Source organism: Prunus avium, chromosome 3 (genome assembly GCF_965620075.1).
Source record: "Prunus avium chromosome 3, drPruAviu1.hap1.1, whole genome shotgun sequence".
In the NCBI taxonomy this organism is placed as follows: Eukaryota; Viridiplantae; Streptophyta; class Magnoliopsida; order Rosales; family Rosaceae; genus Prunus; species Prunus avium.
This window is the reverse complement of record NC_142286.1, coordinates 11,013,031-11,032,710: the sequence shown is the minus strand read 5'-3', so window position 1 is coordinate 11,032,710 and position 19,680 is coordinate 11,013,031. Positions and strand designations below refer to the sequence as shown.

The 19,680-nt window shown below is 40.0% G+C and overlaps 2 protein-coding genes, 1 long non-coding RNA gene and 1 pseudogene across 12 annotated transcripts; 2 read left to right on the top strand and 2 right to left on the bottom strand.

Moving 5' to 3' along the window:
- Positions 1-1,438: 1,438 nt before the first annotated feature.
- On the bottom strand, positions 1,439-5,384 carry LOC148295613 (alpha-glucosidase-like; annotated as a pseudogene). Its single transcript, XR_015834544.1, has 6 exons — positions 5,378-5,384; positions 5,188-5,336; positions 3,796-4,369; positions 3,221-3,451; positions 2,493-3,138; positions 1,439-2,348 (listed from the first exon to the last, which is right to left on the bottom strand). The product of XR_015834544.1 is annotated as an alpha-glucosidase-like (transcript).
- Positions 5,385-8,258: 2,874 nt separating this feature from the next.
- Positions 8,259-10,481, top strand: LOC110749918 (F-box protein SKIP19-like). Its single transcript, XM_021950118.2, has 3 exons — positions 8,259-8,683; positions 8,767-9,199; positions 9,479-10,481. Exons 1-3 carry the CDS (start codon positions 8,659-8,661, stop codon positions 10,161-10,163), a joined length of 1,143 nt encoding a protein of 380 aa, XP_021805810.1. The 5' UTR covers positions 8,259-8,658; the 3' UTR covers positions 10,164-10,481.
- Positions 10,482-12,537: 2,056 nt separating this feature from the next.
- LOC148295612 (uncharacterized) lies at positions 12,538-13,551 on the top strand. The gene has a single exon (XM_088250540.1). The coding sequence runs from the start codon at positions 12,538-12,540 to the stop codon at positions 13,549-13,551; it is 1,014 nt and encodes a 337-aa protein (XP_088106666.1).
- Positions 13,552-15,970: 2,419 nt separating this feature from the next.
- On the bottom strand, positions 15,971-17,957 carry LOC110749917 (uncharacterized). 9 transcript variants are annotated; one of them, XR_015834669.1, is made up of 9 exons: positions 17,781-17,957; positions 17,636-17,711; positions 17,289-17,374; positions 17,100-17,195; positions 16,909-16,955; positions 16,689-16,814; positions 16,532-16,585; positions 16,314-16,398; positions 15,971-16,219 (listed from the first exon to the last, which is right to left on the bottom strand). It is a non-coding gene; the product is annotated as an uncharacterized LOC110749917 (long non-coding RNA). The 9 variants fall into 9 exon arrangements; XR_015834671.1 differs by having other exon boundaries at positions 15,971-16,182; XR_015834668.1 differs by having other exon boundaries at positions 15,971-16,152; positions 17,781-17,956.
- Positions 17,958-19,680: the final 1,723 nt, after the last annotated feature.

Here is a 19,680-nt window from a genome sequence, read left to right as displayed (position 1 = left end):
TCATTTACTATCCAAAGCCATCATTATTACCTAAAGCTCAATGAACTGAAAGATAAACACAAAAAGGATTAAAAGCACAAGTTTAACTCAAAAACATAACCAAATCATAAGCTAGAAGGGTACAAAATGATATACAATTATGAACCGATCAGCTACCGCCCTTATAATGTGAAAGCCGCTATACAAACGTCCTTTTAAAAAAGAAAAAACTTTGTATTGACATTGAGTTAGAGTTCACTCTATTTGACTTCAAGTGCAGAGTCTTGAATAAGACTAAATAGGACTTGATCAATGTACTTGACTTATTGGGAATGCATCTCCTCTCACAATTTTCATTCACCAAAACAAACCCTATACCATACTAGTTACAGTAACTCTTAGCTTGTTGATTCATGAGTACTTATATTATTGATATGTTGTCATTGATCGATTCACATTTCAGTTTGGTTCATTGTTTAAATATGAAACCTGCAGTGAAAATGTGTTGTTCAAATGTTTGGATTGGAGAATTCTTTTATGGGGAGGAAGAGTTTCGATCGGGAATTTAATTTGATTTATTTCACTACCCCTCTGATGATTTCCAAGTCTTAGAGTGGACAATGGGCAGAGGGGTAATACAAACCTATTAATTTGGGTTTATTTCCTTGTAGATATATATATGCAGGTGAAATAGGTGCAGATCATCAAGCTCCCAGGAAGCATATTAATTTGGACATGGTAATGTATATTTTGTTTGGCTCCTTTGTTTATTTGAATTTGTATTAATCAAGGTATGGTTAAATGATTGAGGGATGTTGTCAGTTAAATCTCTGTCTTTTATAGAGTGGAGATTGGACCTGATTTTTCATAAGTTCCTGGTTTTTATCTGTAGATCTGGAAATTTGGATTACTACTACCTACTGCTACATGCATGTCGTGTGTCAGTTCTAAGTTTAAGCTGCTGTATTATTCAGAATTTATGTTTATTCAGTGTTCTAAATTTTTTTTATTTTTTTGTGGATGATCTTGAATGACTCTGCTTTTCTGTTCAGGTTGATATTTGTCTGAGTATACTGAACACTTCATCATTCTGGTTCAACAAATTTCTTTTATACTGTTGCATTTCCCCCTCCAGATTTCTTCCCTGCACTTTCAGTTTTTGGCAATTTGATAATATCTTATGTCATATTTCTGATAATATAATAAATTGATTTGTTGAATAGATAAAATGATGAAGGCCAGTAAAAATGTACTGGTTTTGGGTTTTTGGAGTTGACATCAATATGAGTGGTTTGCTGTATTGGTTTTTGGTTCAGTGTTTGGGTTGGGGTAACTGGTTGAAGTGCAATCCAACAAGTGTATGTCATTTCATTTTTGACTGTGTTTGGGTACAGGTGATGTATAAAACATGTCTTCCAGGGGAGCCATAAATATGAATGGCATGTAACTTATTGTTCTCTCTAGAAGAGTGTTAATTTTCACTAGTATCAATACTTCAGCTCCAAGTTAAAATCTGCTCCTATAAGAATGGATAATCTGGAAATCTCTACCGTGACAAATCGCTTATTGCTGTCAAAGCTGGCCCTGATATCTGAGTGTCCCCCCTTCAAGTTTGCTCCCTTAGTAATGTTCAATGCATACCCTTCCAATCCATCAACCTTGTCCAACCCAATGATGGTAACTTTATCAATGACCCATTTTTGGCTTAAAGCAAATCCTCCATTGACAACCGTTGATCTTACAGATACACTTCCATTTCCTGTTCCACCGTAAAATCTCACTAAACTCCACTTGCCTCCCTCTCCTCCCATTTCCACTTCCTCTCCATCATCCAAGAAAACTTCTCCGGTGCTCTGTCCACTGCTGCTAACAACCAAAAGTTCGAACTCAGTCTTTCGGGCTGCTTCTGTTGTCAAGGCCTTTCCTTGTAAGGCCAAAATGTTTCCTTCGCAGACATGTACATTTATATGATCAGGTGGTGCTTCCAGTGTAACGTGCTCTCCCGATTTTACGCTTACTGAGTTTGAGTAGTTGAAGAGATCAAACCAGTTTCCTGCAGGAAAATATGCATCAACTGAAATTACTCCTGGCTTCAACACAGGTGACACCATTACACCTCTGCCAATCAGAAACTGAGTGTTGATCTCATAAGTTCTGATATCTTGAGGAAATGAGAAGAAAAGGGGTCTTGCAATGGGGGTCCCCTTTTTATGTGCCTCATACATTGATGTGTAAAACAAGGGGAGCAACCGATAGCGCAGGCCAAGCACCTTCCTTGCAGTTGCCACCACCGAGTCCCAAAGATAGAGCTCTTGACGGATTGTAAACTTCTCTGAGTGATCTCTTGCAAAAGGGTAAAAGGCCCCTAGCTACATAGAGACATAGCATCGTTAAATTAGTTGCACATGTTCTGATGATTATAACTGACAGCATAGCAAAGTTCTAGGTAAAACAAGATGTATAATGTGATCTAGTTTTTGTGGAAGTGTTCAATTTGAAGGCTTATAAGTTACCTGAATCCACCGCCTGCAGAGTTCTTCATTTGTATCTCCTATGAATCCACATATATCAGCTCCAACCATCGGAACTCCAAAGAGGCCAAAATTCAGAATTGCTGGAATTGTGTATGCCAGATCACTCCATTCTGCAGAATTGTCTCCAGTCCAGTGTGCTGTGTACGTACCGGAGCTTACAAAAGTGGATCTAGAAAGTATAAATGGTCTTTTACCAGTCACATTGACTAAGGCCTTGTTTGTTGCTTTGGATTCCAAGAGTCCATATAAGTTATGAGCATCATATTCTGTGATGTTACCGAAGTGTAGCGCTGATGCCGAACAGTATTGTTATTGATGGGACGCAGGACCCCGGCATTGTTAATCTTGTAAGGAGGGTCATCAAGTGTAGAAGATGGAGTGGGAGGGGACGTGATGAAATTGGATAGCTCATTCAAATCAAGCCAAAGACCATCGAAAGGCAGAGCATCTTGAAATATTTTTATCTCATTAGCCCAAAAGTTTTCACTTTGTGGATGTGCAAAATCAGGGAAATAGACAGGGCCAGGCCAAACACTTCCCAGGTAAGGAATTCCGTCACGTTTTATAAATATATCTGCTTTCAGCCCTCTGTTGTAGGTTCCATAGCTCTCATTCACACTGATACCTGTGAGAGTCATAATACTATCATTTTCTGCCTCATCAGAAAAACTGCATGTAACATCAATTTTGCTGCAGAGTGAACATACCAGGGTCCAAGATGAGCACATATTTCTGATCATTTTGGTGAAGGGTGTTGACAAATTTCTTCATCTTATCCAATGGGAAGTTGATGGGATCAAGAGTAAAATCCTTGTATGCATCCATGTAATCAATGTCTGTCCACATAACTTCAAGGGGGATAGCGGCTTTTGCATAGCCAGCAACCACACCCTCAAGATCGGAAACATTCTTGTAACCCCATCGACACTGGTGGAATCCTTCAGCAGAGAATAAGTGAACAAAGTCAATGTGATTCCAAAATAAGATGAAAATTGCAAGCATACTATGCTAGTAGGAAGGAAATTTTTGGACCATGCTAATATCAAACAAGGACTATGTATGCACATTTCAATTGAAGAATTCGACTGGTCATGTGACATAGCGCTTGTCTACTAATAAGTGCCGATACAAAAACATGATTAGTTGAGATGGTACAAATGACATATACTCTTAGTCATAATAATTGATGTCACATGTGAAATGCGATTTGAGAAATGTGATAATATATAGTACCTGCCTAAGAAAAGTGGAATTTACAATATTTGAGTGCAAACAAACTTACCAAAAGACCAATAGGGCATAGGGGCAGGGCGACCAATGAGCTCTGTATACTGCTCCACCACCAACTCCGGAGTCGGCCCAGAAAAGAAATACAAATCCACAATTCCACCAATGGCCTTATAAGTATTTCTATCACCGCCGTATGTTATGTCCATGCCATTGCTATTCAGCAGCAACACTCCATGAGATGTTCCAGCGCCGTTGGCCTTACCATCTGGAGAAGCTGACCTGACGTCCAGGTAGAAGGGGTGGGACCCGTAGAGGTTGATGTCAGCATTGGCGCTGGCAATGTCAGCGTTCCAGAGTGTCAAGGTCTGGTTGGGGGTGAGCTTGAAGGAGGACTTGGTGTGCTCGCCGAGGCCGAAAAGGGAGGACCTGGCTTTGGGGAGGGAGGAGGAGAGCTGGATGTATTGGTTCTTGAAGACCAAGAAGGTGTCGGGGTTTGATGGGTTCGGGGAGGCGTCGAAAATGACGTCGTTGGAGGATTGGCGGGTGACGGTGAAGCCGAATGGGGTGGTGTTGTGGAGAATGAAGACAAGGTCGTTGGAGATGCTGTTAGGCTTTAATCTCTGTATCTATCTTCGCAATTGTTGTTTTAGTTCTTCGTTTTGATCATTTGGTACAATGAAATTCTCATTTTTTGTTGGGTCATATATTATATTGCTGTTCGTATGAAAGAGATAGAGCATATTATTGTTTCTTTAGCAGTAATTATGCTTAAGAACAAAATAAAAATCATAGGTTTCTTTCAGTCCGATTTAAATCAGTCAGTTGTGGATTCTGGAACAATATGATTTCAGGGTTCTATAAATAAGAATAGCTGTTTGCACAGATGTGAAAGAAGAGTGACTTCCAGCATTTTAACTGTTTGAAGTTTTCTATTATTGCTTAAGTTGTTGTCATAAGACTAGGGCATGGCATTTGTCCAAATGCCAGAAGTATGTGAACTTTGAGTTCATATCATTTGTTGTGGTGGAAATTCCTGTAATAGAATGGATAAATGCCAGAAGTATGTAAACTTTTTTTGTCAAAACCCCTGCTCTTAAGAATTAGGTTGCATTTCTACTCTTATTAGAATGGAGGTTTGAGTTTCATTCAAGGGAAGGGCAAGGTTTCATGTGTCACATTACCTACAATTTAGGCTCATCCCCTTGATTATGTTGCAAATGGAGCAATTTTGTGCTATGTTTATGAAGAAGTAGTTTGTAGGCATAATTTATTTTTCCATGATCTGTGTCTTATTTGTAGACTAGTTCTTTTATCATAGAGTCCTGCTACAGGGGACTAATTCCAGGCCACTGTCGAAAAGAGTGTTGAGATACTGAGAAAATTGGGAAAGAGTGAATTGATTGAATGGTAATGCGATGCAGGAATATCTCTATTAGACACACACTTGCACACGGACATAAGTTGATGCTTCTGATAGTGTATTAGGCTTCATATGAATTAGTTTATGATGAGAACCAGAATTGTTGCAGAGAGATAGAATTGCAAGACGGAATATTTGTTCGTTGGACTTTATGAGGACTCGGAGCACAGATACTGTACTTGGGAAAACAAAAAAGAAGTTATCTGTTCCAAACCTTTCATCTATGGCCCTGTTGTTGTGCGCAATCCAATAACCGGTGAGTTTATACACCTTCCTGAAGTTTGTAAGATTGAGTATCTCTAGTGAAGAGTTTTTTCATAAATATACATCAATTTTTATATGGTTAATCATGTATGCTTGGATGCTGTCTAGAACATATATGAATTTATATAGGATACGTAAGCTTTTTCATGTTAATGATATTTATGCAGTAGTGAAGCAATTGATGGTGCTTTGGTATTGTGGTTAAGGTTGGATGGTCATTGTTCATATTTTCCGTTTCAAGTGGTGATTAGGGAAAGGGTAATTCTTTGAGAGGGATTACTTACTCTGCACTGTTGTTCGTATCAAAGAAATATGGCATATCATTGTTTCTTTAGCAGTAAATATGTATTTAAAAAAATTATAAAAAAATCATATGCTTCTTTCAGATGTATTTTGTTGATTTCTGTGTTTGATATGGTGGTTCTAAATAATTGGCCCTGGACATTGAGTTAATTGGTGTAGAACTAGTTTTTTGTCCTTTCACTTAGCTGTTTGAACTGATGTGAAAGAAGAGTCACTTCCAACATTTTAACTGTTTGAAGTTTTCTGTTATTGCTTAAGTGGCTGTTATAAGACTAGGGCATGGCAATCGTCAAAAGAACGAGAAAATTAACAGGAAACAAAAAACATCTCAACAACTGTGTCCACAAAACATATAACAGTGTATTTCAATTGTTGTGATGGAAATTCCTGTAATGTATTTTAAATTGTACTTATGGAGAAATGCCAGAACTATGCAACATTTTTCCTCAAATCTTAACAATTAAGTTGTACTTCTGTCCTTATTAGAATGGAAGTTTTAGTTTCATTCAAGGACAGGGCAGGGTTACCTTGATGTGCAGTCCAAACATTAGATCAAACCAGGAATGGGGAGAGAAAGTAATTCACCGCTTCAAACTTCCTTAATAAGGAGGTTGTGTCATGTGGTTCATACTATTGGTTATTACTGATGTTTTTTTTGCCTTTAGAAATTCCTCTAAGTTCATATGAAGTTGATGTGTTCATTGGAAGGTTTTATACATGACATCACCTACAATTTAGGCTCATCCCCTTGATTATGTGGCAAATGGAGCTGCTGCAACCACATCATTTTGAACATTCTTGTGCTATGTTTTTGGTAGAAGTAGTTTGTAAGCATACTTTATTGTTCCATGATCTGTTTCTTATTTGGATGCTAGTTCTTTTATCGTAAAGTCACTGCTACAGGTGAGTAATTCTAGGCCATTGGCGAAAAGGGTGTTGAGATAATGAGAAAATTGAGAAAGAGTGAATTGGCTGAATGGTAATGCGATTGCTCGTCTGCATAATTTGTTTGCACTGTTATCAGTCAGATGCAGGAATCTCTCTATTAGACACACACTTGCACACAGACATAAGTTGATGTTTCTGATAGTGTATTAGGCTTCATATTCATTAGTTTATGATGGGGAACCAGAATCGGTGTAACTACTCTCTCTTTTCCTAATCCAGTAGGTCATTCCATGTAATTAGCTATTACTGCCTCTCTTTTCCAGTAAATTGAGCGTGCAAGCATATGATTTTGAACATTTGCTTGTTACTGATGTTCTTTTTTATTTCTTCTTATATGTAAGTAGTTCCAGTGTACAATTTATTGTGCACTGTTTCTCCGTCTTCTTAAATGGAAAAGAAGAAGACACACTTGCACACAACTTTACACCAGTGCACAATCACCTCAACTATTTTCAACAACATTTTCGAACATTGGAATTCGAAATAACTCAATTTCACTCCCCTGATAAATTGATTTTTATTTTCCCTGAATAAGAATGGACATGAAAAATTCCCGACAAATCCCTTTCGCGAGGGAAATGCAAGATTAGCCATGGAAGGTGATTTTAGCACTCTAAAACCACCCTTAAATTTCCTCGTGCACTCATTTGTGTTTGTAAATCAAATTTAAATTGTGCATTTTAATCGTTTCTTTGTTTCCATCAGGGTTTCTCTTAGATTTTGAAACCTAAAACAGAACAGGGAAAAAGCCATCGCAATTGTCATGGCAAGCCATGGTCAATTCCAGTCTCATGAAGCGGATAGCTTTCTTCATTCAAATAGTTTTTGATGAGAAATCAATGAAGCCCAAGTTTAAGAACATAAAAGGAACACACACACACACACAATTATATTATCTCAATTAATTCTTCTTGATAATCTGTCTAATGACAGAATTATATTATCACAATTTTGAAACGTACAAGTGTTCAAATTGAAAATACCGTTATTACCATGCAATTTAGTTAAAAATTCAAGATAATAAATTGAAATTAACTCAATTTTTTATTTATTTACTGGTTAGAAAGTAAAGCTGGATTAACAATTTTTAGATAAAATGGATAAAGATAAGGTTTTAAGTTAATAAAGATGGTCAATGTCACTGATTTTCAGTCCATTAGGCAAAGCTGAAAAAGAGAAAAAAACGACTTAAAGGGAGTAGCGACAAAAAAAAAAAAACTTTATTTCTAAAATGATTTAAATTACAAATAAAATAGAAAGAAAAATGTATTGTATTGGTGCTATAAGTTTACAGCCTGTAATACTTACTGATCAGAGTAGCTTCAGATTTACGAAGCCATTTCAAATTTGGGCATCCCTAAACCCTAAATCCTAAACGGTCAATAGGACTTGGTGCAACCATGCACCAGGTCCACTGTAGAATTTTCGTAGGTTTTGACGAGTTGGGAATTTTCTTTCAACTTACTGAGCAAGTTTTCATGTTATCCCATTCAATGATGTGGATTTACCCATGAAATTTTAGTGAAATCTAATGTTCAATAGGACTGAAAATCAGGAAGTGGTAGGAGATAGAAATGGACATTGCTAAATTGGAGTCCTGGTCATTCCTATGCCCACATTACCTATTGATTTCGGATCGACACATTCCTAGGTTTATTGGATAGTGGGCATAGGTATAGTTCTGGATGTGGTCCAATGTTCGATAGGGTTTCTGGTTTTTGGGTGGAGTTATGAGCTTCTGGGTATTTGGGTTGTCAGATTTTGGGGTTTGTAGTCATAATTCAAAAAACAATTAAATGCCAGAAGGAAGGAAGAAGAAAAGGTGCGAACAATTAAATGCCAGAAGGAAGGTAGAAGAAAAGGTGCGAGTGGCAAAGGAGAAATTGCAGCATACCCGATTCTAGTGTGAGCTTGCTTTTTCTCACCAGCCGTTGAGATCACTTAAATGGCTGAGATGGAGCCGCAAATAGGGTTCGCAAAATGGAGTTCCCGCCTGAGCCTATCGGTACGTTTTAAACAATGGAAAGTTTCTCCTTTTTAAAGGACTAAAACAGACTTACCAGTCATCACTTGTTTCCCTCTCTCCAGGGGCAGAAAACCTAATCCTCCATTTTCCCGAAAATCATAATCCCAGAATCCAAACAACCCAGAACCTCATGGGCAAGAAAAGAAACAAGAAGACCCTCGTCTGGAGGCCCAAACCCAAATCCAGAACCCCCCAGAACGAAATGCGAAACTGGCTGGACCTTCCACGGGACATCACCATTTCCATACTGTCACGACTCAGAGCGGTCGAGATTCTGGAGAGCGCGCAGAAGGTGTGCATGGCTTGGCGCAACTTCTGCAAGGACCCTCTCATGTGGCGCGCCATCGATATGGCCAACGATGGCGATTACGACGACATGTTCTACGACTTGGATGAGATGTGCCGCCACGCAGTGGATCGTAGCTGTAGTCATCTGGTTGATATCAATATCGAGCACTTCGGCAGCAATGATCTCCTTGAGTATATCACTGACAGGTATTTGATTTTTTTGATTTTTTGCTACAAATTCCTTTATTTGTTTTGGTATGAAGATTTTATTAATTTGGTTAACTGGGCTCAATAAATTCCCTGACTTGAATTTTGGTGATAGTTATATTCAATTTGAAATTTTATATAGCACATGAACAGAGGAACCCATGTACATTTATTTTGGAATTTCCTTCCAAATTCGAATTATATTATGTTGTAGAATTTGAATTTGTTTCTGTGTGTGTAATGGATGGCTGAATATTCGTCTCGAAAATTTGTCAATAGTTGCGGTGGTATCAGACGTCTCCGGCTAGTGTCTTGCGATATGATATTTGATGAGGGGTTGGGTAAAGTGGCTTCAAAGCTTACTATGCTAGAGGAGCTTGAGATCTCTTTATGCAATTTCTCATGCACATCTCTACAAGTAGTGGGGCGCTCTTGCCCTCTTTTGAAGTCATTCAAATTCAACAGGTCCAATTTATCGGATGATGCGATCGGTGTGTTTAATTACTATGATGAGAATCCTTTAAGGAAAGATGACGAAGCATTTGCTATAGCAGGAACGATGAATGGTTTACACCACCTTCAACTTTTCGCAAATCGGCTCACTAATGATGGCTTGATGAAGATTCTTGATTGCTGTCCTCATCTTGAGTCACTTGATCTGCGCCATTGTTTCAATCTTAATCTGAAGGGAGCTTTGGGAAAAAGATGTGCAGAACGAATTAAACAATTGCGGCTTCCCAATGATTCCATTCAGGACTATGAATTTCGTGTTGCAGCCTCTGACTGTGATGATTATGGATTTTACGATGATCCTGAGGAAGACAATGGATTTTATTATGATCCTGCGGAGTTTGACTGTGATGAGTATCGGTGTTATGCTAGAGATTTTTATGGGTACGACTCGGATGATAGTGATTTCTATGATGATTTCACCAAACTTGGAGTGTCTGACTTCCTTTTTTGAATTGGAGACCGTCTCGCAGCTGAAATCTGGGATACAGAGAGAGGTATTGAATTTGGAGTGTCTCTACGAAAGCAAGCCGTATTTCTGGGTTGGTAGCAACATTGACAACTTTATTGCCCTGTTTTGGGTTAGGGAAAGAGTGGATTATTTTCTGCAAGGGCATTTAGCTACTTTGCTCCTTAGGGTAGAGAGCTGATTTTTTTTGTATTTGTCCTTGTATTTGTACAAGTTACTGTTTTATCAGAACAATGTAAGTTTTTTATTTTGATCATGGAAGGTTGGTTGATTTTGAATTTGATTATATGCATTTAGGTTTAAGGAGCTTCTTGTTATTATGACCTTAACGGTTAAGTTTTGAAATGAAGGGAAGTGGTAAAGCGAGAAATTTTTAGAGATTTTTAGAGATTTCAGAGGGGAGCATTCTTGATGCGATGAAGAGGGGAGCAGGAGGCGTGTTGTCCTTGTCCCCCACAAGAAAATCACAAACAAAAACCAGAGGGGAGCATTCTTGATGCGATGAAGAGCCCACATCGAAAGCTCCTCCAACTGGCAGAGCATTGATTTGAACAAAATAAATTACCAACTTTGAACAAAAAATCATTCAAAACACTTTCCTTACAGTAATTAATAAATAAACAAAAAGCATGGGTGCGGGCAGGAGGCGTGTTGTCCCCCACAATCACACTTCACCGAAAGAAAACCATAAACAAACACAAAGGGGAGCAATCTTGATGAGGTGAAGAGCCCACATCGGTGCGGTTGTCAAACTACCACTTTCAGTTGATGGTAGGGGTTCGAAACCCTAAACTCGTTGAAAGTAGCCAAGACAAGCCGAATCCCGAGCCCGAGCGGGGATTAATCCCACCATTGAGTATGATTAGTTGTATTATTATGCTTGGCTCTGGGGATTTGAAGTTTCAATTTTTTTTTTTCCGTTGTTGAAGAGAATGGGGAGCAAAATGATAAGGATAATGCTCGACGGTCTGAGATTCTGCACAAATGAGTGAACTAGTGGGTTACTTGAGTAGAGTTGCAAAATTTGTTGAGGAATGCTATTCACAATCGCTCTAAAGCGATTCTCATGATACTTGCTAGACATGTGTACACGCGTTCCCAATGTATTCTCCTTTTAATTTTTTTATTCTTCTCTCTTTCTTTCTCTTGGTTGCCTCGCGCTCTCTCTTCTCTCTCTTCTTCTGCTCTCCGTCTCTCTCTGTCTTTCTTTTTTTAATTTTCTTCCTCTTTCCTCCTCTACTTCTGTCTATATCTCTCTTCCTCTCTTCTCTCCTCCTCCTGCTTCTTGAGAATCGCTTTAGAGCGATTGTGAATAGCATTCCTCTTTGTTTTATCTAGTTTTAGAATTTTGGACAAGTAAGTGGATTGATTTAAGGCGTTCTAAAAGTTTGATATATCAAGTATTTAAAAATTAATATGCCGTCCTGTTTCCTTTAATCCTGCATCATCTGGGGTTTAGATTGCTGAGAAAACAGTTCTTGTTGGCCTCGTTCGCGTTGGAGCCTTGAGGTTACAGCCAAATAAAGTTGTCATCTGGAAAAGTGGAGAATGTAGGTAGGTGCACAAGCACAACACACAAAGAGACTTGTTTCATCTTCTAGTAGCAGGGATTGGACATAAAAGTTTTGTCTTGGGGATTGACGTAGATACAATAGAACATTTTCACTAATCATATTTGTTGTCGAGGGTTGTTTTGAAAGTTCTGATGCTGGGAAATACTTGGCCTCTGGTGGTACCATGAAAGCTCAACAACTCTTAGATATGTTCCATGGACGATGATGTATTTTACATCATGAAGACGCTCTAGGTCTGGACTCTCGTCACGTTCTTGTAATGCCTGCCTTTCAAGCCCCTAACTTCGTTCTTGGTTTAGCTGAATTAATGGCCATGGGTGTGACAATTATGGTGATGAGATTATAACTCCTTGAGCCCTTTCCAAAGTGCCATCATGTAATTGTTGACGTGAGTCTCCTAATTAATTAAGGAATTTACTTTCCCATTCCATTTAGTTGACAAATCTGTGTATAATTAGGAGATACTTTCCTAATTCCTGATTGAATCTCTTTCCTTGTAAAGCACTATGTAAACTCATATATATACCTCCTTATGGAGAAGAATAAATCATCTGAACATATTCAAACCCGTATTCATATTTTAGCATGGTATCAGAGCAATCAATCCTAGGTTGTCTCTAAATCCTCGTATCGAATTCCTTGAAACACGAACCCGTATCCTCGTATCCTGAATCCCGAAACCCTAAACACAACCCCGAAACCCTAAACACGAATCCGAAACCCTAAACACAAACCCGAAACCCTAAATAGTTTTTTCCCTCGTATTCTTCAATCCTTCTGTTGCCATGGATATTGTTTCCAAAACCACCGACTCCACTTCCTCATCCCCCCAAATTGTTACTATTCAGAGTGACAATGCTTCGTTTCCTACCGGCATCACCTTGACAGAGACCAATTATGCCTTATGGTCTCAGGTCATGGAGTTACGTATTGCTAGCCGCGAAAAATTGGGGTACCTCACCGGCGACACTCCGCAGCCCTCTAAGCTCTCCTCCACTTACAACCAATGGTGTACGGAGAACTTTCAGGTCAAAGGGTGGCTCATCGACTCCATGTCTCCAGACTTGGTGGGTCGGTTCATCCGTTTTAGTACCGCCAAAGAAATCTGGGATGCCATGAAGAAAACCTACTTTGATGGGGGGGATGAAACTTTCCTGTTTGATCTCAACAAACGGGCGTTCACCATTAAACAGAATGGTGCTCCTGTCCACAAATACTACAGCCAGCTGCAGACTATCTTTCAGGAGATTGATCATCGCACTCCGAATCGCATGCACTGTGACGCCGACGTCGCTGAGTGCCAGACTGAACTGGATAGTCTTCGTGTTCACATTTTCCTTGCCGGGCTCGATCCTCAGTTTGATCAAGTCCGGGGGAAGATCCTGCGCAAAGACCCAAAATTAGACCTTGACCAAACTTTTGCATATGTACGTCGCGAAGCTCAACAACGACTGACCATGGCCAGTACTCCAGACACTGCGGTTCTGGCCACTGAACTTCTAAGGGGCCCTTCGCCCTCTACCGGTGGTGCTTCTCAGACTCAGACCACAAGCACTCGTCCGGAGACCAAATGCACTCATTGTGGTGGGAGCAAACATACTCGTGCTCGCTGTTATGAACTAATTGGGTACCTGGATTGGTGGGACCACTCCAAAGCTCCTCGCAGGAATAAGAGCAACTCCCTCCACACATCTTCCGTCACGGATCCTGTAAGTCCTGCTGCTCCACCTGCACCGGCTCCTGCCTCTGCCTCTGTAGCCACATCAGGTACCCAAGGTTATGTTTTGCATAGTTCCTGAAAGAAACACACATGGGTCATTGACACCGGAGCCACTGATCACATGACCTTTGATCTGAGACAAATTATCTCTCATACACCGCATTCTCAATCGGTGGTGTCTAATGCCAATGGTACCCCCTCCCCAGTGATTGGGGAGGGTTCCCTCTCTCTCTCTGACTCCCTCACTTTGGATTCTGTGTTGATTGTTCCATCCTTACATCATAATCTCTTGTCTGTTGCCCAAATTACTACGGCTTTGAATTGCACTGTAACCTTTTGGCCTACTCATTATGTTTTTCAGGACATTCTCAGCAGCAAGACGATTGGTTGTGATACTAGGAGGGGTAAACTCTATTATTTGGACCTGGCATCTGACAGTGAAGCCAGCCTCAGTCAAGCTTACAAAATTGGGGGGACGAGTGTTGAGAAGCAAACTTCCGAAGTATGCTTATGGCATCGCCGTCTTGGACATGCTTCGTTTGGATATTTACAGAAGCTATTTCCTTCATTATTTTCAAATTTAGAGAGTTCTAGTTTTAAGTGTGACATTTGTGAACTGGCCAAGAGCCATCGTGTTCCCTTTCCCTTAAGTTCCAATAAAAGTTTAATTCCTTTTTCCCTTGTTCATTCTGATGTTTGGGGCCCTGCTAAAATTACCACTCCCGGGGGAGCTAGATGGTTTGTCACATTTATTGATGATTGCACACGCATGACCTGGGTTTCCCTTCTCAAAACTAAAGGGGAAGTCAGTTCCAAGTTTCAACAGTTTTATCACATGGTGGAGACACAATTTCATACCCGAATTCAGGTTCTTCGGTCTGACAATGGCAGGGAATTTCTCAACCATGATCTTAATGAGTTCTTCCAAGATCACGGTATCATCCATCAACGCTCATGCCCTTCCACTCCTCAACAGAATGGTGTGGCTGAACGAAAGAATAGACACTTACTGGAAGTAGTTCGTGCATCCCTCTTTGGTGCAAATATGCCTCGGTCTTTTTGGGGCGAGGCTGTACTCTCTGCGGCTTATCTTATCAATCAGATTCCCTCTAGTATCCTCCAATTCCGAACCCCCCTTCAAACACTCCAACACCATAGCCAAATACCTCCCACCCAAAACCTGGAACCCCGCATATTTGGTTGTGTGGTCTTTGTCCACTTACATGATCACCAACGCAGCAAATTAGATCCCCGTGCCGACAAGTGTGTGTTCATTGGTTATGCACCTCATCAGAAAGGTTACCGGTGTCATCATCCTCCAAGTCAGAAAGTGTATACTTCTATGGATGTTGCGTTCCGGGAACAAGAGAGCTATTTTTCGGATGCACAGGAGGACCCTTCTCAAATTTCTGAATTTTTTCCTTCAGCAGTTTTTCCAGATTCGTTCCAGACTCAGAACGACCGGTCGCAGACCTCTAGCGACTGGTCGCCTGATGAAAACGACCGGTCGCCAGATGAAAACGACCGGTCGCCAGATGCAAATGACCGGTCGCAAACGACTCTGCCTGAAAGCGACCGGTCGCATGTCTCTAACGACTGGTCTCCACGGACGCCAACGACTCTGCCTGAAAGCGACCGTTCGCATGCCTTTCACGACCAATCGCCACGTACATCGCAACGCACGTCCACGACTCTGCCTGCAAGCGACCGGTCGCCTGACCCTAACGACCGGTCTCTTCCCCCAATTTTTTCTGAAATTGTTCCGCTTCAGTCCGATCCCAGCCATCACACTCAGGAGGAGAGAATTGAAGAGTTTGTGCCTGCTCCAGAGAATTCTTCAGCTCCAGTACCACACCAATCACCTGCTGAGGAATTCATTCAGGTAACTTCTCTACCTGAAACTGATAACATTAATGAAATAACTGATTGCATTTCAGAAGGCGCAGAGCCTACATATCAGATTCCAAAAAGGAAGAATCGTGGTAAACCCCTAGTTCACTACGAAGCATATCTTAATGCAAAGGGGAAATATCCCGTCAACAATTATGTATCCCTCACCAGATTATCTAAGTCACCGGTACACTTTGTGAATAAGTTAGCCGACATACCTATTCCCAATAGTGTAACTGAAGCACTAGAAGACCCAAAATGGAAAGAAGCCATGAATGAAGAAATGCGAGCTCTCCATAAGAATGGCACATGGGAACTCGTGCCATTACCTCATGTAGGCGTGGGCACAGTCCAGTTTGGACCGCTTTTTGTTAAAATATGGAACCTGAATCGAAAATACAAACCGGTTCAGTTTGGACCGATTTGGTTTAAAATCCATATCAAAATCCGAACCAACCCGGACCTACCGGTTTCCGGTTCGGTTTCCGGTTCTCACGGTTTGGGCTTGCTGTAAGCCCAATTTGATTTTTTTGTGTATTTAAGCTTCAAGACCATCTGATTTTTAAAATTTTTGGGCCTTAAACATCACAATTGGCCCAATTCCCATATTGAAACAACCACCATTCTTTGACAAAAATAATAAAACAATCCAATATAAAATTTAAAATTACAACCAACAAGAAAATACACATAATAAAACAAATTATATTACAATCAAATTTAAAATTATAACTCCATTCTTTTGTTCTTTTGTTGCCGCATCTCAGAAAACCGAGTACACCAAGTGAACCTAGCAGATCCATGTATTGCCATCAATAACCTGAATTTGTAGAAAATAAAAACAACACTCTAGAAACCTAGAAGTGAAAATGGATCAAGAAATGCAACAGCAAAAGAAAAATATCAGAATAATAGACCATTTTCATGATCAAAGACAACCAAATGAGTTACCTGCTTGCGCATTTTGATAACATACACTGCTTCTCTCATGTCTCTAACAACAAGGTCCACTCCTCTTTGGCTACCAAACCACAACCTCAAGACAATGTGCTTGAGCACAACTCTCAGTACAAAAGGTATCCACTAAATTACTTTAACAAGTATTTAACAAAGTGATAAAGAAACAAAAGGATGACAAGCTCCTTTATAAATTGGAAAAAGGTAATCACCTTATCAAGAGTAACAGCCAAATTCTGAAGCCTTTGGTTGTAAACACCCTCAGCCTGTCACGCAAAAAGAAATAATAAGCAAGGGAGCACCCAGGCAGGCATGATAACACCTACACACACACACACAGAGAAACAGAGATTAGTCAACAACACTCACCTGAACCTCAGCATCGCTCTTCTCAACCTCAAGATAAATATCTGAAAAATACTTCCTTTTTTCTTCCAAATTATGCTTTAAAATCTCCTCAGGAAGCTTTGTTCTTTCAAAATTTATAAACCTCACCTTCAACCAAAATGAAAGTGACAGGAGAGTAAATGATAGTTGATTTCAAAAATTACCAAAAATGAAAAATTGAGGAAGCAGGAAGGTCACATACCAAGCGAGCCGAATATGCAATCACCCAATCTGGCAGTCCTTCAGCACCTGGTGAATGCACAACACTCCAGTTAATAAAAAATAAAATGACTTTAAAAGATAAAAGAGAAGAATACCAACAACACTTCAATGGCTCCCCTCAAGAGGAACCTGAGCCTCTAAGACTTGAGTACAACAATTATTTCCTACTACCTTTTGAAAAGTTCCTTTGCCTGTCAAATTCAAGTAGCTTCCCCGGCAAACTTGGCTGCCACACAAACAAACTGATGCTTCGTATTCTTCCTTACTCTGTCAAAAAATAGATTGGCACCAATTGTTACACACTTAGTCATGTAGATTGCAATCTAGTGTAAATGAGACCCATAGGCAAAAGAGGCATACCTCTGTAACAGAATTGTAGTCGAATGTGATCTCCTCCCCATATTGAATTCCTCGTACAGTGTAGATTCCAATCTGGTAACGACCATCTACAGCGGTAACGACCACCAACAAAAACAGAAAAACAGAAAAACAGAAAATCAAAAAACAAAAATAAAAAATAAATCTGCAAAGGAGAAGACATAAATCTGCAAACAACAATCGGTAACTCCTCCAGCATTGATTTTTCGCAAGGAAGGAGCGGGTAAACAGATGCACACACAATCAAAACCTAAATACCCAAACAGATGCAAAACCCTAGTAACAGAATCGAAGATGAGCTGAAAGAGAGAGAGGGAGATGAACAGTACCTGAGAGAGAGACAGATACAGAGAGCTATGCGAGACGAAGAGGTGGACGCTGCGAGCGAATGGAATCTCCGATTTGCTGGAGGACAGAGAGAGTCAGAAAATCGAATTGGGGAAAAAAAAAAGATAGAGAGAGAGAGAATCTGACCTGCGTGACGACGGCGACTGAGAGAGGCTGAGAGAAGAGCGGCGGTAGAGAGAGGCGTGACGTGATGGCTGAGAGAGAGGTTTGGAATCGGTGGCGGCTGGCTGAGTATGAAACGAAAGGGGAGGAAGAAACGTAATGGGATGGGAGGGGAGGAAAAAACGAAGAAATAAAAAACCCTAAGTCACTTAAGGCTTTTTTATAAATATATATAATATAAAAAATATATATTAATTAACTCTATTGGACCGGTTCGGATTGGACCGGTTCTTTAGGGTGAAAAACCGGAACCGGAACCAGTCTGAACCGGTTCGGTTTGGATTTATTTCGGTTTTTGACTTTTCCGGTCAACACGGTTTTTTTCGGTTTTTTTCGGATTGGTTTGGTTCGGTTTTGCGGTTTTGCGGTTCCAATGCCCACCCCTAACCTCATGGAATGAAGACAGTGGGATGCAGGTGGATCTATACTGTGAAACTCAAGGCAGATGGATATATTGAAAGATATAAAGCTAGATTGGTGGCAAATGGATACACACAGAGATATGGGATAGACTACCAAGAAACCTTTGCCCCAATAGCAAAGATCAAAACTATCAGAGTCCTCCTGTCTCTAGCATCAAATCTCAATTGGCCATTACATCAGTTTGATGTAAAGAATGCATTCTTACATGGAGACCTGGAAGAAGAAGTATATATGGACTTACCACCAAGATGTAACTTCACTCATGACAAGGAGAATCAAGTTTGCAAGCTCAAAAAGTCATTGTATGGGTTAAAGCAGTCTCCCAGGGCATGGTTTAGTAGATTCACTAAATCCATGAAGAATTTTGGATATACACAGAGTAATTCGGATCACACTTTGTTCTTGAAGCGTGATGGAAAGAAGCTTATACCTCACTAATTGTTTATGTGGATGACATAGTTGTGACTGGAAACGACACAGGAGAGCAATTAAAACTGCATAAGTATTTGTCTCAGGAATTTGAGATGAAGGATTTAGGTGATCTGAAGTACTTTCTTGGAATTGAAGTAGCAAGGTCCGCAAATGGTATATTTTTGTCACAGAGGAAGTATGTATTGGATCTACTTGCTGAAACAGGATTGCTTGGATGTAAGCTTGCTGACACACCAATCGAGATGAATCACAAGTTGTGTGAAGGTATGATCAAGAACCAACCAATAAGGAACAGTACCAACACCTTGTTGGAAGGTTAATATATTTAGCCCACACAAGACCAGATATTGCATATGCTATGAGTGTGGGTAGTCAGTTTATGCATTCACCCAGTGTGTCTCATAGGAATGCAGTTGATCGAATCTTAAGGTACTTAAAGTTAGCCCCTGGAAAAGGATTAATGTTCTCAAAAAATAGAGATCTTGAAGTTGTGGGATATACAGATGCTGATTGGGCTGGATCCATTACTGACAGACGCTCTACTTCAGGTTACTTCACCTTCGTGGGAGGTAATCTGGTCACTTGGCGGAGTAAAAAATAAAATGTGGTTTCAAGCCAGAAAAGCCAATGGAGTTGCATTGTGACAACAAGTCAGCTATTGATATCGCCCATAATCCAGTTCAACATAATTGAACCAAACATGTTGAGGTGGATAGACATTTTATCAAAGAAAAAATTGAGAAGAAGATCATCCGCCTACCATTCGTAAAATCAGAAGATCAATTAGCTGATATCTTAACCAAAGCTGTTTGTAGCAGAGTGTTTTATGACTCACTTACCAATTTGGGCATTGGTGACGTATATGCACCAACTTGAGGAGGAGTATTGACGTGAGTCTCCTAATTAATCAATGAGATTTATTTCCTTGATTAATTAAGGGATTTACTTTCCCATTCCATTTAGTTGACAAATCTGTGTATAATTAGGAGATACTTTCCTAATTCCTGAT